General features: G+C 37.8%; 1 protein-coding gene across 1 annotated transcript in view; it reads right to left on the minus strand.

Moving 5' to 3' along the window:
• LOC149529867 (uncharacterized) overlaps positions 1 to 23,750 on the minus strand; it is a 354,140-nt gene that overhangs the window by 302,789 nt on the left and 27,601 nt on the right. Inside the window, exon 3 of the mRNA XM_089809266.1 lies at positions 22,947 to 23,059. Coding sequence (XP_089665392.1) covers positions 22,947 to 23,059 — 113 coding nt within the window. The remainder of the gene's footprint in view (positions 1 to 22,946; positions 23,060 to 23,750) is intronic.

The raw sequence follows: 23,750 nt of genomic DNA on the forward strand, positions 1-23,750 counted from the left end.
AAATTCCTGACTATGGAAGGGAAATTTTGAATATTATATAAAAGCCATGAAAAGGATCAAAGTGAGGGAATCACACCTGTTATTTATTTAGGGACCAATGTCAATGAAACTATCCCCCAAGTTGACTCCTTTTATTTGACTCTCCTTATAAATAATAAGATAGTCAGGAATTGTATGATAGATTCAGGAGCAACTATGAATATTATGCCTGTTGAAGTCATGACTGAATTAGGATTAAAAGTGGACATACCTTATGGGAAGTGCTACGCAATGGATAATAGATCTGTCCCGATTACTGGGGTTGTTAAAAATGTTGACTTCAAGTTTCCCTCGTGTCCTGATGTTTCATATAAGACAGATATGACTGTGGTTGATGTCCTAGCCTCCTATGGTATGTTACTCTCAAGACAATGATCACATCTGGTTGGGGGGAATATATGTAATGATCCCATCTTTTGGCCTTCACGTTCTCAAAACTCTAAGTGGAGGATAAGAAGAAATTAAATTAATTTTTTATAAATTCATTCAATTTAAAGGTGACTTTGTATTTAATTAATTTAGTTATTACAAGGGAGTAGCTTCTAGGGTATGTATTAATTACTGGAAGCACGGAAGCCTCTCGTGATTTAATTAATTATTGCCAGGGAGGAATTTCTAGGGTATGCATTAATTATTGGAAGGAGAAGCTTCTAGCTCTTGCAATTAATTAATGTTTTAGTTCCTTCCAGAAGGATGAAGAAAAGAATAAATAGGGCTGAAAGTCTCATTGCTGATGATCGGATTATTGTATCGGATGATTATAACTTGCATTTGATAAGAGCTTGGATGTGTGAATCACACTCCTTTTTTGGCAATAGAGGACGTTCATTCTCTGTTGTAACATTTTAGACGTCATTCCCCTAGGGTTTGGCCTTTGGAATACATCTCTTTGCACTTGATTGCAGCATTTTTAGAATTAATATAATTTCAGCAGTTGGTTCAGCTTTTGGGCATTCCTAGGTGTCCATTACAGTGGTATCAGAGCTATTAGTCCTGCCATACTGTGGATTTCTTATAGGGAATTTGGAACAACGAGATAAACGGAAAGAGTTTGACAAAATGTATACTAGTCCAGATCAAGAAAATGCAATGCTTAGGTTACTGAGTTCATTAGAGGAGCATAACAGGCAAATGGATATGATGTTGCAACTTATGGCTAGACAGATGGGCATCAATATTGACAATCTGTATGTTGCTCCAGTGCAAAAAGAAGTTGTTTCCTCAGGTGGGATCGAGACACATACAGAGCCACCCATTTATGATGTTGGTGATATGGTTGTTTCAGCAGAATCAGTAGAGACATGCGTGCAAAGTCAAGAGACCACATATGAAGCTTTGTCAGAAGATGGTGCTGTAGTAATAGTGGGATTAGGAGAACATGAGGATACTATCATATCAACAGCCACTTCTATGTCAGTTGAACCATCCAACGAGGAGTTCGGCAGTATGCATGCAGTTGTAGATGTGTGCTCTGGTGATAGTATACTTGTTATTGCTAATGAGGTGAGAAATATAGTGACAGAGTCATATTATACTATCGATCAACAAAGTGTTGATATTCACTTCTGCGATAGTACTATGTTCAACATGGATGCCACATTGTCTTATGACAATTTGATGTTTGAGGTTGATATTGATCACTCTCCTGAGTGGAGTTGGGCTTTGTTTTTACCATCTACAAAGATTCAGTTTTGTGTTGCAGCAGTTGGGAAGAAGAGATTTCATAGATCTTCTATGGAGTTTCCTTATGGTGACATTCTGACTTCATCAGCACAAGTTTTGAATGCTAGGCTACAGGGGTTGGTCCTGATGATGCGGGTTTGCAGTTGGTTTAACTTCCATATGGATATCACATATTGGGATTCAGGTGGAGGTTGGAGTCCATTCTGTTACTTAATTGCTTGAGGACAAGCAATTTCAAGGAGGGCGGATTTGTAATGATCCCATCTTTTGGCCTTCACGTTCTCCAAAGTCTAAGTGGAGGATAAGAAGAAATTGAATTAATTTTTTATAAAGTCATTCAATTTAAAGGTGACTTTGTATTTAATTAATTTAGTTATTACAAGGGAGTAGCTTCTAAGGTATGTATTAATTATTGGAAGCACGGAAGCCTCTCGTGATTTAATTAATTATTGCCAGGGAGGAATTTCTAGGGTATGCATTAATTATTAGAAGGAGAAGCTTCTAACTCTTGCAATTAATTAATATTTTAGTTCCTTCCAGAAGGATGAAGAAAAGGATAAATAGGGCTGAAAGTCTCATTCCTGATGATCGGATTATTGTATCGGATGATTATAACTTGCATTTGATAAGAGCTTGGATGTGTGAATCACACTCCTTTTTTGGCAATAGAGGACGTTCATTCTCTGTTGTAACATTCTAGATGTCATTCCCTTAGGGTTTGACCTTTGGAATACATCTCTTTGTACTTGATTGCAGCATTTTTAGAATTAATATAATTTCAGCAGTTGGTTCAGCTTTTGGGCATTCCTGGGTGTCCATTACAATATACAATTGGATTTGTCCTATGCAACGATCCCTATAAATGGTAAGAACATAAGAATTGATAAAGAACCTAGGTTTGAATACATCATTGAAAATTTTCACCCTGACATAAAAATTAACTTTTGTCAGATGGATATAGACAACTTTCAAATAAGCGCTAACAAACCTATCCAGAGTGCAAGGAATTCTAGCGTTCTTATGTAGGAAGAAAATAAAGGAATATGGTGTTTGCATTTTGATGGAGCATGTAGTAAAGAAGCAAGTGGCACTAGAATAGTTTTGACATCCCTTCAAGTAAAACTTTCAGGTATGCATTCTTGCTAAATTTTGAATGTACCAATAATGTTATTGAATATAAAGCTTTAATCCTAGGGACCAACATTGCTAAACATCATAAAATCAGATTGCTAGTAGTGTTTGGTGATTCTGAATTAATTGTATACCAAATAAGAAATAAATTTGCGACCAAATGTTCTAGACTAAAAAATATAGGAATTATGTATGGGATTTAATTGAATATTTTGATGCCTTTTCAATCACTTGGATAGATAGGAATGATAATTCTCTTGCTGATTTGATGGCTAACATAGCTGTGAGACAAACTGACACACCATTACAAGATATAGTTCAAGTGGAAATAAAAAAAACAAGCAATTTGTACCAGACAATATTTGTAATTGGCATGATTTTGAAGATGACAAGGACTTGTTCAAATTTTTAACATGCCAGGAGAATTATCAAGATATTGAAATTGATTGGAATGGGTTAGTGGAAAGTCGGGATGGAAAAGACACCATTTTGGGCGAGAAGATAGTTCAGCTTAAGTCCAACGAAATACCTAAAGGATTGGTCACTTTAGAAAGAGTATTCAATGAGCATGAAATGCTCAAGACACATACCCCTTCCATAATGGAAGAGCAAGTTGAGAAGATTAACTTGGGAAATGAATGTTCACCAAGAGAAGTGTATTTTGGTAAGAAGTTATCTAAAAAAATAAGATCATATTTGATTTCCTTACTAAGAAAATATAGACATGTCTTTTTTTGGTCATTTGATGATCTTAAAGCTTATAAAAAGGATATCTTTCAGCATGAAATTCTTCTAAAGCCAGATGCAAAACCATTCAAGAAAAAGCAGTGTCTAATAAATTCAATGATAGCACCTAAAATGAAAGAAGAACTAATTAAAATGAGGGATGCTAGCATAATAAAACCAATCAGATACTCTACATGGGTCTCAAACTTGGTTCTAGTCAGAAAAAAGAACAGTGATATAAGATTATGTGATGATTTTAGGAACTTAAATATATCTTCATTAAAGGATAATTATCCATTTCTGAATATGGAAGCTCTATTACAAAAGGTTACAGGAAATGAATTGTTATCTATGATGGATGGTTTTTCTGGTTATAATCAAGTAAAAGTTAAAGAGACTAAGCAGTACAAAACAACATTTACTACTCCATGGGGTACATATGTGTATGCCAGGATGCCTTTTGGCCTAACTAATGCAAGAGCAACCTTCTAGAGGGCCATGGATGTTGCATTTGATGGTCTAATTGATCACATTTTGGCTATTTATCAGGGTGATTTGACAGCTTATTCAAAGAAATTAGAAGATCGTTGTAATCACTTGGAAAAAATCTTTAAAAGAGCTCTTGAATGCGAAATATCTCTCAACCGAAAGAAGTGTCAATTTGGAATAACAGAAGGAAAATTATTGGGTCAAATAGCCTCTAAAGAAGGGGTTAGAATAGACCCTGATAAAGTGAAGGCTATTGACAATATAAAGATTCCGAAGACAATCAAAGCAATTCAAGCATTTTTTGGTCAAATCAACTTTGTTAGAAGATTTGTATCTAATTTTGCTGAAATCATTAAGCCTATGTCAAGAATACTCAAAAAGGGCGTTGACCTAGTTTGGGATGATGAGGCTTTGCAAGCCTTTGTGGACATAAAAAGACTTATAAAAGAAGCACCTATCCTTAAAGCCCCAGATTTCAGTAAACCTTTTTAAGTTTTTTCCTTTGCATCTTATCATACAATTTCTTGTTATCCTCCAGAAGAATGAAGAAGGGTGTGAACAACCTATTGCTTTCTTTAGCAGGAGCTTGCAAAATTTTGAGTTGAATTATGATATAAATGAGAAGCAAGTTTATGCTCTGGTTAAAGCTGTGAAGGCCTTCTATCAATATTTGGTAGGTACTAGTGTTGTGGCTTATGTTCCCAATGCAGCAATCAAGGATATATTCAAACTGACTAAAACTACTGGAAGAAGATGCCGATGGATTAATTGGATTCAAGAATTCAACATTGACATTCAAATAACTAAATTGGTTCAAGGTCAAGGATTGGCAAAGCTCATGGCAGATGCTAATCTGGAGGCATCACAAATTAATCAAGTGGAAGAAGATTATGCCAAAGTGTAGAGAAGTGCCCTTGAAATACAAATATTGTCTACTATTTAAGAACCATGAAATGTCATAACAATTGGATTGAAAACCAGAAAACGACAGTTAAATTGCATGCAGCAAAATATGTTCTTATTGAAGGAGATTTATATTGGAAAAATAATATTTGAAAAATAGAGATGGCATATTACATTTTTGTCTTGACACTCACCAGGCAGCCATTATTTTAAAACAATTGCATGGAGTTTGTGGAGGATATTTCTGTCCTTGGACTACTGCAAACAAAATTCTAAGGACAGGGTATTATTGGCCTCATCTCTTCAGAGACTGTTGTGATTATGAGAGAAAATGTGAAGCCTGTCAAAAGTTTTCAGGTAAATTGAAGTATGATGGAGCTTTTCCCCTTAGAACATTACAAGTACAGGAACCATTTCAGATGTGCGGAGTAGATTTCATAAGAGAAATCACCAAAAAGTCAAGCAGTGGATTCAGTTGGATTCAGGTTGCTACGGATTATTTTACCAAATGGATTGAAGCCATCCCAACTAGGCGATCCACTAGTACTGTTGTTACGGATTTTTCGATGAATAATATATTGACAAGATTTGGTGTTCCTAAAAAGCTTATTGTTGACAATATGATGTGTTTTAGATCAGAGGAATTCGCAAACTTTTGCACAAAGTATGGGATAATAGTGTCATATTCATACCCTTACCATCCACAGGGAAATGGTCAAGCTAAGTCAAGTAATAAAAATATTCTTAAAATTATAAAAAGGATGTTGGATAACAAGAGAGTTTGGGATTCAAAATTGCACTTGGCTGTATGGGCCAATAGGATAATAAGAAAAAAGTCAACTAGATTATCACCTTTTAAAATTGTATATGGTTAAGAAGCAAGAATTCCTTAAAACAATTTATTATCAGTGAATAGATTCATCAAAGTCGAGCAACTTGAGGATATTTATTTTATGGATGAAAGAATCGCTACTCTTGTAGAATTGGATGAGAAGAGAAGATCAGCATTGGAGCACAACATCAAAAGGCAAAAAGGCATGAAATATTTGCATGACAAAAAGGCCACAGAGAGAATTTATAATGTGGGAGACTGGGTGTTAAAATGGAATCTTAAGGACCAAGATAAAGGGAAGCATGGTAAATTTGATCCTTTATGGTTAGGGCCTTATATTATATCTCATAAAGTTGGAGAGCATTCCTTTCTTCTTCAAGAGACAGATGGACACATATTAGAATTTCTTGTTCATGGACAATACCTTAAACCCCTTTTCTCTTAAATAATTATGCTATTATTGTTTATTATTGGTAGAATAAGGCTAATGTTTTATATTTTATGTTTTATGTTTTTTCTTTTTGTGATTTTTGTCCCAAAGATAGCTAGATTCTCGCCATATCCCAGAGGAATATACATGCCCGGAAAGAGCCACTAATGGAACCTCAAAATTCGAGTGTTTTAACTGAATTTCACAATTTTGAAACATGGTGTAATATCCCAATGGATATTTGTCCGATTTTATCTCAAAATAGTTTTTAGAACATAAACATATGAAGATGTATCATAAACCACAATATAAACCAGTAGACTCTCATAAAATACTTTAGAATATGTTACTACATTATACATAAGCAATACAATAGCTAGCATTCACAAATCCCATCTTAAACACAATTTTACAGTCAAATTGGAATACTAAGAAAAGAACATGTAAGCACATGTGAGACACCTGATGTAACATCTCTGCACAATGGGTTTGTGTCCACTGTCTACTGGCACAAGGGTTTACGTCCTCAAGCTAGATGAAAGTTGAAGCTTTCCAAATAAATCTCTCAAGAGAGAAACTGAAACCTGAATTATAAACCAAGCATATAGAAATGAGCTTCTTCTCCGCCTTTTAAAGACCCAACCTATGACAATTTAGCTTTTGTATTCTTGTCCTTGTCCCTCATGCCACTCATTTCTTATTCACTCTCCTTTAATTAAAATTGAATTAATAATTTTGTATTAAGTCCTCAAAGGTCATATATTGGATTGGCCTATCAGTTTTTAATGTCCTAGAAAAGGGGGACATTACAATCCTCCCCTCTCGAGATTGTTTGCCCTCAAACAACTGCAAGCATGCGACCATGATACTTGGGTCCCATATCAACATCATGAATAATACTTTGACAATCCATTGTGCTACTGTGATATGAACAAAGGACTAATAACTGCAAAGCCATTCACCGTCTTCCCTTGATAACAATACATCAAACGTGTTAATGCCAAGACCCCAACCAACCCATGTGCATGTTCAATCAGATCAACCTATCGTATACTACCATCATATACAAGAAGATCCTCAATCCAACTGAGAATCTTACTCCAATTGAGATCATAAGCACCACTATGGTCAAATAATCGTGGGAACTCAACTGCGTGCCACCCAACTCCTGGAAACATTATGAACCATGGGAATGTTCCTCCTAGATCCCACAAACAAAAGGGCCATCCACCTTCCCAATTGTACGTAATATCTTGTTACTTTGTGCCCATAATGAGTGGAATATCCCAACTGCTCAATTGTCACAACGTTGCTCCTCTCACTGTATGCACTCTAGCTATATTGCTCGCCACATCTCTATCCAAGGCTGATTTGTAATCAGCGTTATGTCCCTCTGTCAAGGCAGAAACCTCTTGGTTGCAACAAATATCAATCTGAAACTCCTAACCAATGTCTATGAGTATGCCATCATCAAACTCGAATAGCGGATTCTCCATTATCCAATCAACATCTACTTCAAACAAGGGGTTGTCTACTAGTTGAATGTGATCTGAAAATTTGGTACTTAGTCTCTTGTGACAACTATCTAAGTCATAAGTCTGTTGAATGTTATCTAGTTCATTAATTACTTCTTGGAAAAACTCTTGCCTCTCTTTACTCTCATGTTCCCTAGTCTAATTTGTGACCCTACCCTGATTTTCAGCTTCATGAAGAACAACATGTGTATCAACCAATGCCTCATGAGTATCCTTAAGTTCCCTGCTGAGCTCCACAATCTCATTATTTCCTTTACTCAATTGATCAGCATATATTCCAGCAACCTTAAGGATATAATCCCTGTCGGAAAGCAAACTTAAATAATCTAATTTCATAGATCCAAGGGTTGTTTCGACTACTTGCAAGTCAGCAACAAGTAAATCTCCTTCCACTCCCCTTTGAGCCTTTCAACGGAGATCCTCAATCGTCTTGTGAGTATTGTCATAACGTATCAAAAATGCCACCACCATGTCCACTAACTTTCAATTGGTTCTTTAAGGCATGCATCTAATTATTGGCATGTTGATACAACTCATCCTCTTGCAGTGTCATCTTGGATTGTTCCTCTAAATTTATATCATGTGTATAAGAAACACATGATTCATCACACCTCTCAAGAATATAATCATAAGCCTTAATTTCCTTGCTCCTTTGATCTGAATGCAAAGGCAAAGCTGCTGCCGTTACATCATTCTTATGCAAACATTCCTCATTCAAAGATTTCAACATGCTCTTACTTTGAGTAGAACCAACCTCATCAACATGTTTGTCAAGGCTAACTTCCAAATCACCGACGTAGAAACTTGTATTTTCATTATCCATATTCTTCCCATCGCTGGTCTAAATTACTTTACCTTCATCCTCACTATTATAATTACCATAAAGTCTCATAGGATTCCCTTTAATTGGTAAACCCATGGAGATCAGCTCACTATCTATCATGCGATCTTGAAATTTGTTGATTCTATGCTTAATTACTTCCTCCACAAGCTCGAAGGCTGCAGACGAGAGCATCAATTTGAACAATCCTTCACAATATTTATGTTCCCTCCTCCAAAAAGCTAACAAGGTTGTCTGCAACATCTTGCAGATTTTAACATTTGCATCAAAAATTGAGGATATAACAGTGCGCATGCAAGTCTTAACGTTTCCTGAATGGTGCTTCCCAATTTCAAACAAGAAGCATTCTAACAGCTGAAGAATTAAATTGTTGCATTCAAGATCAATCATAATATAAATGGTTCTCTTCTTCGCCATAATATATAAAATCTTAACTTTCTTGGCAAAAGAAGGATCTTTGTCATCATGTAATCCCTCTAAGTTTCCCACAATCAATTGCAGAACTTTCCTCAACACATCATCGTTATAGGCTTCTATAAGGGTTGTTATTCGCATAATCTTGTTGAGACATAAAGCAACTACAAGCCTCACATCTTTATGTGGATATTCCATTAACTCAATTTGGACCAAGCGTACCAATGTAGGTTGTAATGCCCAATTCAGGAGATTACAATCTGCCTGCTCAACTCTGGTCAAATACATTTCTATCACCTCCGATTCCTTGTGGATGGTATCTAATGAGTTTATAGAGTCTACTCAACAGGTAGGTCTCTAATAATTTTGGTTAAAGTCTCAACTGACTAGCCGCAACGCAAAAAATGCTATATGTTGTGGCTACACAACCGGGGGCTCGTCCTCTAATTTTTGTCAAAACTGTCCTTAACAAATATGAATAGTGTTCACAGAGACGACCATTATAACAACGCACAGATTGCAAACTATGAAAAGACTTTTACATGATAATCCCTGTTTCAACGACAATCGCACATTTTTCTTCAAAAGTAATTATAATTTTTGGCCTTTCTTATGATGTTGAGTATTCCACACTCTAAAGGGAGTTCTATAGCATTCACCTTACAACAATTCCTTCTATTCGCAACTTTAAGAAAATGTTGTAAACAGACAAAAATATTTTAATCACTCCTCTTATTTGAAAAATGACTCGAAAAGTTTTGCTTCTACAAAAAACTAAAACCATGGAATGCACGTCTCCAGTGATCATCTATTTTCGTACTCCCTGAATGATGCCCCTGTAGCTTTTCATGGCAATGGAGAAATTATCTTAGATACGTCTAGAATTGAAAATCTTCCATAACTTCAAATAGATTATTCAAAGCTTCCACTATTACAAATTATTCAATTACCGTTTACATCAATATTTTCACCTTACTCTACACTCTTCTCCAAGCCGTGTTGAATCTGTTAATTTGTTGAACTTGTGTAAGCGACGCCACTTAGATTCACCTGACTTCACCATATAAATGGTTCTTAGTTTCGAAATAGCAAACTCTGGCAATAGATGATGCTTCTCAAGTCTAGCCACTTGAATGTTCAAAGGAGAATCTCACAGCACTTATTGTCAGATTTTCTGATCATTCTTATGGCTCTCTTGTTACTTGTACGTACTACAATAGTCACCAATCAAGCTTCATTCTTTCTTCACTGACTTTTATTCCCATCAACTGGTAACTGCTTCCACGAAACTGCTCCGTCAATAACAATTTTTCTCTCCAAAATTTCGCTGTGCCACTTATAGTTTAACGTAACACCTCAGAATAGCAAACTGCAACACTGGCTATTGTCGTTAAAACAACAGGTCGGTTATTTATTTTCCATTGCGGAAAGAGTCCACACAAATTTGTGCCATTAAATGAGTCGGGTGGCATGGATAATATTTCGAATGCGTAGGCAACACACTATCGTTAGGAATTTTATCCCAACGTTTCTCCTCTCCTGCCAAATATTCAGACGACGGATATAACTGATTACGAATAATAGAGAATTTATTTTTCTTGTAATGGTAGTTGGCATTCAAGACCACAAATGTTATTCTATTTCCTTAATCTCCAACAATGGTGAGGACGTGGCTGGTTACGATTCTTTGGACATTTCAAACCGTCAATTGAATTTCACGGTAAATCCAAGGTAACCTTCTTCTGCTATATGCATTGCGATGAAGCCTAAATACTTAAATAGTGAGTGCAATGGAAAAACGGCCAAGAAATTCTATAGCGAGACCATCAAGGATTGCAAAGTAATGGCATACACATCTACTCAAGGAATGATTGTGGTTGTCAAAAAAGTGAAACGCCCACCCATAACTACTCACGCAAAGAAAAGGACCTATAGTCGCTCATCCACAACCTAAAGGAAGCTTGGTCCTGGTTTCTAATGTTTCCAAAACTCATTCAAGTCATTCTAAGATTATGCGATGGCTATTTCCAAGTTCTTTTTGTCAAAACCATCACTATTAGCCCATTTTGCTAAGTTGGTTAAATATTATAATTTGGAGATGGTTCACACTATTATTGGTTTTTGATAATCTCTACCTGTATATTATTGATGGATCTTAGAATTCCGGCAACTATCAACTTCACTGTGATTCTATTCTTTCAAGCTTGATGACTGCACACAAATCCCCAACAATAAAAAACTTCTTTTCAAGGATTTGTTTCTTGATTGTGGTCTTGGTTTGGTATTTCACCACAATATAAATCTATTATTTTCCACAATGGTTAAGGCTTGGTAAAATTCAATCCAAAAAACCATTACCCAATCTCTGTCGGCACCATTTGTAATGGTTCTCCAGTATTCTAAGTAAAAGGACCCTAACAAATGTATGCCCAGAATTCAATCTCGTAAACTCCAAATATTTCCTCTTAGCTTAAAATGTGTCTGATAAATCCTTATAAAAATTTGTCTCTGTTATAGCTTCACAAGCTAGCAAGAAAATCAGCTCTGATACCACTGTAATATACCAATGGATATTTGTCCGATTTTATCTCAAAATAAATTTCAAAACATAAACATATGAAGATGCATTACAAACCACAATATAAACCAGTATTCTCATAAAATACCTTAGAATATGTTACTGCATTATACATCAGCAATAGAATAACTAGCATTCACAAATCTCATCTTAAACACAATTTTACAGTCAGATTGGAATACTAAGAAAAGAACATGTAAGCATATGTGAGACAATTGGTGTGACGTCTCTACAAACAATGGGTTTGCATCCACTATCTACTGGCATGAGAGTTTACGTCCTCAAGCTGGATGAAAGCTAAAGCTTTCCAAATAACTCTCTCAAGAGAGAAACTGAAATTTGAATTATAAACCAAGCATATAGAAATCAGCTTCTTCTCTTCCTTTTAAAGACCCAACCTGTGACACTTCAGCTTTTGTATTCTTGTCCCTATCCCTCATGCCACTCATCTCTTATTCACTATACTTTAATTAAAATTGACTTGATAATTATGTATTAAGTCCTCAAAGGTCATATATTGGATTGGCCTATCAGTTTTTAATGTCCTAAAAAAAGGGGACATTACACATGGCATTGAGCAGGGTTCCGATTTTGCAATTACAGAATATGGGAAAGTGTTGCTCTCCGATTTCAGGACTAGGTTCAAAGCTGTAGTCCGATTTCACGACTTCAAGAAAGGAGACATTCTTGATGATCAATTTCACGATTTTGATGTTGTTGATTCTCTGACAGTCTGTAATTTTGAAAATCATAGAGACATTAATTTCATTAATGGAGTGGCAGAAAAAGTTATGTCAAGGATTTATTCGATTCGCCCAGCTTGTTTCAATATGACATTGGATTTAAGGTGGCACATGCTAAAAATTTGAAGAAAATATGATCATTTTGTGCGCTCTGCCTCGCTCATGGTTATAAGGACATTTGGTTGGTTTCTTCTTTTTTGAAAAAACATTCTTTTGCATTTTTTTGTGTTTGTTTTGCAGGACAAAAGCTATGGGGCTGCCAGTGCAATCACGTGATGAAAATGAAGTGCCACGCCTAGTCATGTAGCCTAGATTAACACCAGCCCAAGAGGATCAGTTTGACATCATCAAGAGCATGTACACAGTTGCGTGGGATTTGCATACAACATATGCCTGGTATCAAAGTGACTCCCATGAAATTCTGATAAAGGAAGAAAAAGGGGAAGCCTTGAACATGCTAGCTGGAGTTTCAGACGAAGAAGTTGCCTTGCGCCAAGAGGAAATTCTCAACATGATGCGAGAATTGTGATTCTCTTTTGTTTTCTTTTTAACTGTAATCAATTCGTAACAAGTTGCAGTCAATTAGGATGAAAAGGCCTGAAGCTTTTTTGCACCCTTTTGGCTTCTATAAGAAAGGGTAGCAAGGCCTTATAAATATACAGCAATATATACAAATACATAAAAAAGAATACTCAAAGAAATTTTGAAGATATAGGCATGTATAGCGGTGTAGATACTGCAACTTGTTACAGCCCAGTTGTACTCTTTTTCTGAATTAGTAAAATATACCATGTTCTTCTTCAAAAGATAGGGAATTGGTTGTTGATTTTACTGAACTCAAGTCTTCATTGGATTCACACTGTTTACAAGGCAGAATTGGGGCAAACCTTTGAAAACAAAACTCATATGCTTATGATTTTGCATAATTGGTCTTCATTTTGAAGTTAATTTCAATTATCTAGGGTTTGTGGATTGTTCTCAGTTTGTGTATTTATTAGTTGATGGTGGCGTTCCCACCTCCAAAACATAAGATACATTCAGTAATTATCAAAGTTGACTCTCTTCTCCAATTAGGAAGGCTCTGGTCATATTTGTAATTCGAAAATTGAGAACGGCTTTGTGGAGGGTAAATAATCGGTATCAACCCACTTTCATGTGCTATACTACAAATTTACACATTTTGTTTAATTACCCCTTTGTACTTTACATACATTCACTGTTATAATCGATTTCTCGTTGAGAAAACTTTTGCCAACTCAAAAGCATCATTAAGTCTGCATCTCTATTCACCATTCTCTTTATTAAATCAAAGGTACAACCACCTAGGTTTTGCAGAGCCTAAAGTGTGGAGGTTGAACAAACAAAGATTCAGCCTTCTTTGTTGACCAAAATTGTGTTGAGTTTCTCAGTATCGAGTATGCAAGCCCATAGGAAGTCAACCAACAATTTTGTGTACCAACTGGCCCACTTAAAATATTATTATTTCACTTATTTTATCTGTCAACCTACCAAAAATAAAATAGGCTACAGGTCTTGAATTAATTCTTTAACTTGTAAAAAGGGATCATGACACAAACTCAAAAAAATTCATCTGCAACAGGCAAGGTTCCTTTCTTCTGATTGCAGTTCCATGAAGGGTTTTTTGACACCAATGTAAGGTTTTCCAGGAGCAATAGTAGTGTTAGAGGAGTACCAGAAGCATCCTTTCATATTTTTCTTCTAGTATTTTGTCTTCTATTTTGCAATTCTAGACTGTTTCCTTTCTTCCAAGTTGCTGTATTGACTATACAACAAGCTAGTTCTTCAATTTCTAAATACCAAAACCCTAGGACAGTGAAAAGAAGATCAATTTTCAGCAATGGAGTTGCACAAGCTAAAAGGTGTTTTTAAACACATTACATGATGTACTAGCTACCCTCTTTGGTTATATGAACATCTCGTCAAATGCAGAATGTAGATGACAGGATCAAACAACGATTATTAGAGCTTCTAAAATGTGGGTTTCATATTCAATTGTTTTGACATATCATCATGTTGGTGTTCCAATATATATCACAGGATTTATTAATTTCAGCGGAAGATAGGTCATGGACATAGTGGCAAGAGGAGGAATTTCCTCACTCTTCTACAATTTTTCCCAATTCAGTTTCTTGATGGTAAATTTGCCTTGTTCATTTTTTTCTACATTTTCTTTCGCATTTTGACATGGTTTGTTCTTCATTTCTTGTCAAGAATGCAAACAAACAAATATTAACAGCCAATTTCTAGTAATTGTGTAAGGAACATCTTATTCAATCACATTAGAATTTTGAATAATAATATAAACGTTGCTGAATAATGCTAAGTTACCGATGCTGGTTTTGATGCTGATGTGGGTGTGGGGTGTTGATGCGCGGATGCGTGGATTTTTTTTGGGGGGGATTTTGGATGTATTTGGGTACATCCATATATATATAAACTATAATTTATGTATGCAAAGAAATGCAAGAAATATACAAAAATAAACCATTCCATAGCAATTAGCATATTCGAATTGAAATAACAGTAATGTCTAATCAATAAATTACTCAAGTTCAAGATTCCAATGCAATTCGAATTACAAAACCAAAACATAGTTCATGGTTCGATGTTGATCAATCAAGAGTTGAGGCTCAAGATTCACAAATCAAATTCAGTCAATCAAAATCATAAGGATTCTCAAAAAAATCTACATTCTCATCATCTCCTTCAGCTGCAACACTTGCAAGTTCATTTGAACCAAATGACAAGAGAGCCCAGCTGCAAAGAAGATGAGAGGAATGAGCAATGAATAGCCTATACTAGGGCCGTGTTAGGGTTTTGGGGCAAAAAAGAGACAATATAATTTAAAAAACCAAAAAAACACATGTTACATTGTGTCACTTAAGTGACTAGGCACCTAAAAATCGCAGATGCTCTGTGGATTCACGTGGATGCTTCATGGATGCTTCACGGATGCTTTCCCAAGCATCTTGCGAGAACCCGCAAGTAGACTCCACGCATCCTGCCCACCTCCCCCGCGCATCTTCACGCATCCGCACCAGCATCCAAGTAAAACATGCACACACCGGTATCTAAGGAATAATGTATTGGAATGTCCATGCTAATTGTAGTTCACTCACCACCTTTGGCTAAATGAGCAAGAATGGATCTAGATGTCTATACAAAAAGGACTTCAGATGGCAGTGTTACAAAATGTCTTATATATTTAATAAGGAAAAGAACATGGAATCATTTGAAGGGCACTAGTATATTGATATTGATAAGAAATTTGTGCTTGAAACATTTTGACATATAAATCTCTTTCAAATAAGAGATGGAAGGCTTGTATTATTTGGGACAAGGGCAAATCAGGAAATGTTTCAACTAAAGAGGCATATGAAGATTTACAAAGGATAAAGGGAAAGGAAAGCCATTCCCAGCCAAGCATTACTGGCCAGGAATGCACTTCCAACTATGAATTCCTTTCTATGGTTAACAATTTCAGGTAAGGGATTGACATATAATGTGCTCACCACAAAAAATATAATTGCCCTTTCAAGATGTCTTTTACGCAAGGTGTAGTCGGCAAATTGTATATTTTGTAGCCGACAGGGTGTTGTCATCGGTAAAGATTTTGTAGCCGACAAGCCGACGGGTAGATTAGGATTGTTTTGTAGCCGATGGACCTCTTCTAGAAGGTTCGGCAAAAAGTATTTATGCCCGGTTTGGGATCATTGTAAATCATCTTATCTTATCATATCTTATTGCTAGTTATGTAATCTGTTGGCATATGCGAATAAAGGAATATTGTTATTGTTCCTATTCATTATCTGTGTGCATTACTTAATTAACCTATGCGGTAAACATTTGGCGTTGTTGCCCTATGAACCTAGAAGGTGAGAGGAATGAAGATTAATGCCAAATCAGCTTAACAAAGATCGAAATAAGGTCAAGGGAAAAGATGGAATCCGTACTGCGCAAGAAAATTTTAATTCTGGCACAACAAGCCGAACGCCGAAGGAGATTCCAGAAGATTGCCGACGGAAATCGGAGCATGGAAGAATTGTTGGAGGAAACTCGACAGCGGGTGGAATTGGTGGAAGAACCACGAGAGGAGTTTTTGAATTTGTGTTCGCTGAGGGAAGAGAATCCAGACAGAAGAGCATTAACTCGCACAGCTCGGAGTGCCAACGAAGCAAGAGCGTGGAGTGAACTCTTCGTCTGGGATATACTTCCGCATGGGACAACTTCAGAAGACCCTTCTTCACCAAGGTTCGCAGCTGTTGAGACCGCCGGTGTGGGAGTACAGTCCGCCGGTGTTGGAGAACAGTCCGTCGGTGTGGGAGTGTCGTCCGCCGGTGTGGGAGTGCAGACTGCCGATGTGGGATTGTGGATCGCCGGTGTGGGAGTGCAAAGCCACGGTGTGGGAGTGAACACCACCAGTGTTGTAGGACCGAGCAACGCCTGTTTACAAAAACCACTTGTGATGGCGAGACCAAAAGAGAAACTGCCAAAGTTCGATGGCGATGGTATGGCCAATCCCATTCGACATTGCAAAACATGTGAAACAATCTGGAGGGCAAATGGGATAACTGATAAAGACGACTAGATGAGGCAATTTCCGGCCACCCTACGAGGCGTGGCAATTGACTGGTTTACTAGTACAGATCCGCAGAAGCTAGACAGTTGGAATAACATTAAAAAGGAGTTTCTGGCCGAATTTCAACTATTGCATGACGATAATGAAATTGTAGCAGAGATCTTCAATACTAAGCAAGGGAAGAACGAAACTGTCCGCGTCTACGCCAAGAAATTAAAAGATTTGATAAACAAAATGGAAAATAAGCCGGCGGATGGACTTTAGAAAAGGTGGTTCGTGGAAGGTCTATGCCCAAACCTATAGAAGAAAATGAAAATTGTGCCGCCGTCATCATACACAAAAGCCTATAATAGAGCATTGAACCTCGAAAATGAGCAGAAAACAAAGAAGAAGAAGAAGACTAGCTCATCTAATTTTGATGATGATGAGCCTTCCGGAGAAGATAGCAGCGACGATGAAGGCAGTAGCAAGAAGGTTCGCACCCTACAGAAAGACATGATCCGCATGATGAAGGAATTTAAATTATGCAGAAGGAGACAAAGGGCAGTGCGCTGTGGTGCACGGAGTGTAAGAACGACGGTCATACTAAAGGATCCTGTCCAAAGAACCAATTCTACGATATTTGTCAAATCATGGGCCATTCGACAAAGGAATGCCCCTTTAACATGAAAACCAAAGGATCTCCACAGGTGCTTCTTACACAGAAGGCTTCCCCGTCAGGCAGTAGCGGAAACACCAATAATGCAAGTGCCACATCGGGAGGATACAGGAATAATAGCAGAGGGCAAAACAACAATAACAATAACAATAATAATGGCAAGAGGAGTCGAATTCAGTATGATGCAAATGGACGGCCAATTGTTCAATGCCGAACATGTAATTTGTGGGGTCATTTTGCGCGGGATTGTACAACGGAAAACACACCAAAACTACTATGCAGATGGTGCGGACCTGGCGACCATGATGATGCCAAATGTCCAAAATTTGGAGTCAACTTGATCACTTTCGGGACGGCTGAAGAAGAGGTGTTGGCAATCACACGAAGGCAAGCAAAAGAGTACCCAGACCCAGCAGAGGAAAAGAGGAAATTTGCATAACCATGGGTGGAGATTGAAAAAGCATCGCAGGCGGAAACATCTCAGTTGAAGGACATCACTGGCATTTCGGCGAGAAATTTCGTGGAACAAAACATAGTACGGAAAATTTTGCAGACAGAGGTACTAGTCAAGATAAATGATTTGCTTCTCACGATGCCCCAACTCCGATCTACTCACAAATATTGCACCAGTTCCGAGGATATCAGGAGAACAAGGTAGAGGGAAGGAAACTAATGCAAGCCGAGAAGACCAAATGTTGCTAGCCCTCACATCTGGCCGGCACCCCGCGGTTGTCGAGATGGGGATCCTCGGACACGTTCTCACAGACACAATAGTCGACGGAGGGTCCAGCGTCAATCTCCTATCCAAGGGAACCTGGAAGAAGCTGGGACAGCCAACATTGTGGCCCCCTACATTTCAGTTGCTCATAGTGGACCAGCATGGCATCAAACCTCTGAGCGTTCTCATGGCACAGCCAATGACGATTGGCACACAACCGTTCCTGTTGGACTTTGTCGTAATTCCGTTGAAGAGAAAAGGATATGACGCTATCCTTGGTCGTGGATGGCTTATTCAAGCCAGAGTAAGACACGATTGGAAGAACACCCTGTCACTCGAAAGTAAAGGCCGGCGATTTGTTATTGATCTACGCGCCCAAATGGTTGGGGAAGAGGCCCTGTCATTAGATTTCGAGGGAGAGGAAGATGAAGGAGCACATCCTATGGAACCAGATCGGGAGGGAGTCCTGCGATTGGACGGAGGATCAACAGATGACGACTTAGATTCAGTCGACGATCTCTACCACTGGCAAATAGAGGACTACGAACTATTCCAGAACTGCAATGTACTGATAATTGAGGAAGGTCCGAGCGGGAATGAATTTCCAAAGGAGTTTACCGAGGTAAAAGAGGGGGAGGCACCGTTGGATGTTACACCCGCTCATACATTCAGTGAGGGGGAGACAATTAAGTATAATGAAGCCACACTACAAACCATGAATTTGGGAGATGAGGCCAACGAGTCAACTTCGAAAAAAGTGGAGCTGGGGCAAAATGAATCAAAGAAGGAGATTGAGGTTACTGTGAAAACAGTGACAAAGCAAGAGCTCTTGGAGAAAATGAAGATCAATGAAACAGTGGAGAAAAAAATTGAGAATGAAGAAAGTGAGGGCAAGCGTAAGAAGAGTAAGAAAAGAAAGCGAGCGAACAAAGTAAAAGGTATAGAAGTGAAGAAAATCACAGAGGAAGATGGAGAAGTAAAGAAAATCACACAGGGAGAAGGACAGCTGAAGACAACGAAGGTTGATGGAAAAGTAGAGAAGAAACCAGACGATGATCAAAGAGTGAGCGGAGTCTACCCGGACAGGGGTCCCACGGACACCTTTTTTTCACGGGTTGTGTCTCTGCAGGAAGTCTTTTGTTCCCCACAACCTGCCCTTATCTCTCGCGGACTTTTGTTGTGTGGATGGCTTTCTATTCTACACGGATTGCATCTCGGTGTTTGCGGGCTCATCTTGTTCATTGGGGGCTTCACTTTTTCAACCATAGCGCAGTGCAGCTTTTTCCTATCTTCCGCGGATTCTTCTGCAGGGTGCATTGTGATTGCGGGTTGTCTTCATTCTTCCTCGGTGGCATCTTCTTCCACCCCCTATGGTATTCTTTCTTTTGCAGTTTCATTTATTTCTTGCACACTTCTCTATCCGCGGATGGCTCCCTAGTTCAATGGGTGGCGTTGTTATGTATCTTTCAACTCCCTCGTCGTCGTGGAATGGCGAAGTGTGGAGGGAAAATTGAGTTGTATTTTTTTATTAAAAAAAAAGACGAAAAAAAATTTTTTAAAAAAAAAAAAAAAAATTTGAAAAATTGAAGAAAAAAACAAAAAACAAAGAGATTTTCCCGCGGTCTACGTCCCGCGGATAGCATGTCCGCGGACTGTATCCCGCGGATACATGTCCTGCGGGCAGACTGTCCACGGATCCTTTTCCGCGGAGTCTTCTCTTCCGCGGGGTCTTCTCTTTCTGCGCGGTCTTCTTGCCCTTCTGCAGAGTCTTTCCACACTCTCGCAGACCCATTTTCCTCCACGGAGACTGTTTTCTACTTGGCTGGGCCGCGAATTGTTTTGGTTGCCAAAGTCAACAAATTCGCACTTTTCCGCGGACTCTCTTTTCCGTGCGTGGAGAACATTTTCGGCTGTTGAGCTTGTGATTTGTTGAAGAACTCAGACAAGATTTTGGGAGCCATTCATGAGAACAGTCCACGAATTTGTCGGGTTAACTTGGAAGCTGCATCACATATCGAAGATGTGGGATTTGCACCTATCATGCCCGTGTGAGTTGGCGTAATTGAAAAGTAGATTTGGAGAAGCTTTTGATTTGTGACCTAACTGGTTGTAGGCGTGAGATTGGGAAGGGGTATGAGAAGTTTCTGATTTTTTGCTGGGATTTGGACCTGGCATGTCTGTGAAGTCGTCGGATTGGATTTGTAGCTGGGAGCTGTGTGTGGATTTTTGCTTTTCGAAGGGATTTTCCGCCTTGGATCAATTGGAGGCAAACAGGCATCTGGAGATCTCATGTGGGTTGGTTTTTCCGCGTGTAGGGCTCCCTCAGATGTTTTTATCTTTCTGCGGGTAGGGTTTTTGCAAGATCTTTTGAGGATCTTGGACAACGCCAATGTGAAGCCAAAGAAAAAAAACGACAACAGATTCAAGCAGTTCAGAATGAATAATGCACAATGCCAAAGGGAAGGGGAAGCATCAGTGGTTGCCAAAAAGAGTGTGGAATTGGAAGAGAATCACAAAAATGGTGTGTTCCATGCAGTTTTGTGTGGGTTTTGGAGTGCTAATTTGGTCTTAGCGGCGAGGGGCGCTGCCCCTCGACCCCGCCGGGGGCATTGCCCCTTGGACCCCCAATCATTGCAGATATCAGTCGTGGGAAGTGTGACCAGTTGATGAGACCTGGAGCTGCTGTAGACATGGAGTGTCTATGTACCAGAGGCACTTGGAGTGGGTGTTGGATGTGAGGCTGTCTTGGTGGATGCATAGAGAGCTCGGGAGGAGTTGATCATCCAATTCAAGGCAATTCAACGATGCTTGACTCAGGGTACCCAGCAGTTGAAAGCAGAGAAAGAGGCACAGGTGGCTATCAAGGTTAGCTTGATTAAGGAGACAGTATGGTGTTCACAGAGGCTGCAGATGCAACATATTTTGGAGACCAGTTAATGTATTCCTGTTTTGTTAATCTGTCCTAGATATCTTGTAATTGTTGTCAGGAGACAACTTTTCTTTTTGGGGGGGATGATGTAGTCGGCAGATTGTGTATTTTGTAGCCAACAAGGTGTTGTCGTCGGTAAAGATTTTGTAGCCGACGGGTAGATTAGGATTGTTTTGTAGCTGATGGACCTCTTCTGGAAGGTTCGGCGGAAAGTATTTATGCCCGGTTTGGGATCATTGTAAATCATCTTATCTTATCATATCTTATCGCCAGTTATGTAATCTGTTGGCATATGCGAATAAAGGAATATTGTTGTTGCTGTTCCTGTTCATTATCTGTGTGCATTACTTAATTGACCTACGCGGTAAACACAAGGGAAATTGAAAAGGTGGAAATCATTTGTTTTGCATTATAACATTGCATGGGAGATCCTAGGAAGACTCTTTTGTGAAATATAAGTTGGATGGACTAACTCAAAATCTGCAAACTAGACATTGGTGTGGCCGTGAAGGATTCAAAGTGGAACTTTGAAGGCCATTTGGATGATAAGTCAAAATTTTATTTTTTTACATCTATGGCTGAAAAGGAACTTCAAAACATTAAGGGAGTACGAAAGTTCAGAGGGGAATATTGGGAAGGTACAGGCCCCAAAGTCAAGAAGCAATGCTTGGAAGCCAAAATCAAATATAAGCCATCTAAAGAAGATGAAAGAACTCTTTTTTTTTTAAGGAAAAAGCCCAATAATAGGTTTTGGTAGAAATAAGCTTGAACAATGAAAAACATAAAGATGCACTGAACAAGCCTCATAATGGTGTGCTGAACAAGCGATGCAATGGCTGGAAAAGAGACAAAAGACAATATCATTCAAGAAATCAAGATAGAAATTGAGAAATTTTGAGGTCCCAAAGCCAACATATTAGTTAGTCAAACAATATGATTGCCAAACTGGTGGCAATTTGAGGATGGAAATGTTGGTGAATATAATTTAAACCATTCCATTTTCCTCCATGGTATCAAAGATAATATCAAAAGACAGCGTCAATAGGTTCTTCATTAAAATTTGTGAAGATGTGATCAAAAAGACAAAAAAAATCCTATAGAAAACAAGTCATTTGATGACTCTATTAATAGTGTCTCTTCATATCTGAAACAAAAATAAACAAAAAATGATAAGAAGAGTAGTGATGGATAAATAATGATAGACAATGGCTTTTCTTATAGCTAACCTGCTTGTGTTGGAATACACTTGGAGATGAACTGGGGAAACTTCCTAGTATATGGTAAAGCATAAGCTTAAATTTGAAATTTGAGATTCATTTCATTAGTTGGTTTCTCAACTAACAAATTTTCCCTTATCCCTGGTTCTTTTCAGGGAAAAAAGGTGTGGAAATAGAACATTAATAACAAAATGGACATTTTTTTGGTTGAATAATATTTACAATTGTTCAAATTTGCCTTCATTTTCACATTAAAGATGATTCTAGTGTTAGGCCAAAACAAATCAGTAACACATACCAAATATTAAATTGTATTAGAAACTTGAATTCATTTAACTTGGCATAACAGTCATGAAGATACCATGGCATAACAGTCATGAAGATACCATGAGCATTTAATTCAACTTTTCATGAGATTTTAAATGTGATGACACTTTTGCAATTTGAACTCTAGTTTAAAACAATTGAACCTGGACTTACTGTATAAGCCATAGAAACACTGATAATACTGCCTTGGGATATCATATTTGTAACAGTGCGAACCACATAGTATGCATATACAAATGATTTTGTATCTTTGATTGACAAAATTACTGAAAAAAAACAAATACTCAGGTTAGTGTCAAGTGTAAATGCTATGTCAACCACGTGCTTTTTGAAAGAAGCATAAGCAATCATCAACATATTTTTCTTTACTATCTGTAATAATTCAATGGAGTTAAAAATCATTCCGTGCTCCCAATTAACTCTATGAATAAAAGACAAAAAACCATTTATTCTCCTTAAGGTGCAATATGAAACAAAAGCTAAACAATAAAATTGAGAGAACCCCTTGATCAAACACAACACTTTGGTCAACAACATTTACAATGTATTGAAAAATTTTCTAAAAACAAACAAAATTTCTACACATCTAATGACAAGAGTCCTTCCCCTGCCAAGTCATTACTCTTTCCGTCATTTAAAACTATTGATGGGACACTTAAATAGGAGATCAAAGAGAGATTACCCCTTCTTAGAATTACATGAACACTTCATTACAAAAGGGTCACTACATAATGTGAAAAATCTGAATATATAACCTGTTATGAAACAAATTATATTAATCCAGTAAGCAAGAAAAACTCTTCCCATGTGTTAAAAGAACGTAAGCTTTTCCAGGACATCTCTATAATTAATTATGTTATGGCTTTAATATTTCCTTTTAAGGGTATAAGGGTTATGAGATATGTATTTGATTATAAATCTATTTGAAGAATGTGATAAGTTTTCCTTACTAGTAAT

The sequence above is a fragment of the Cupressus sempervirens genome, chromosome 11 (assembly GCF_028749045.1).
Source record: "Cupressus sempervirens isolate cs-2001-9-10 chromosome 11, ASM2874904v1, whole genome shotgun sequence".
Classification (NCBI taxonomy): domain Eukaryota; kingdom Viridiplantae; phylum Streptophyta; class Pinopsida; order Cupressales; family Cupressaceae; genus Cupressus; species Cupressus sempervirens.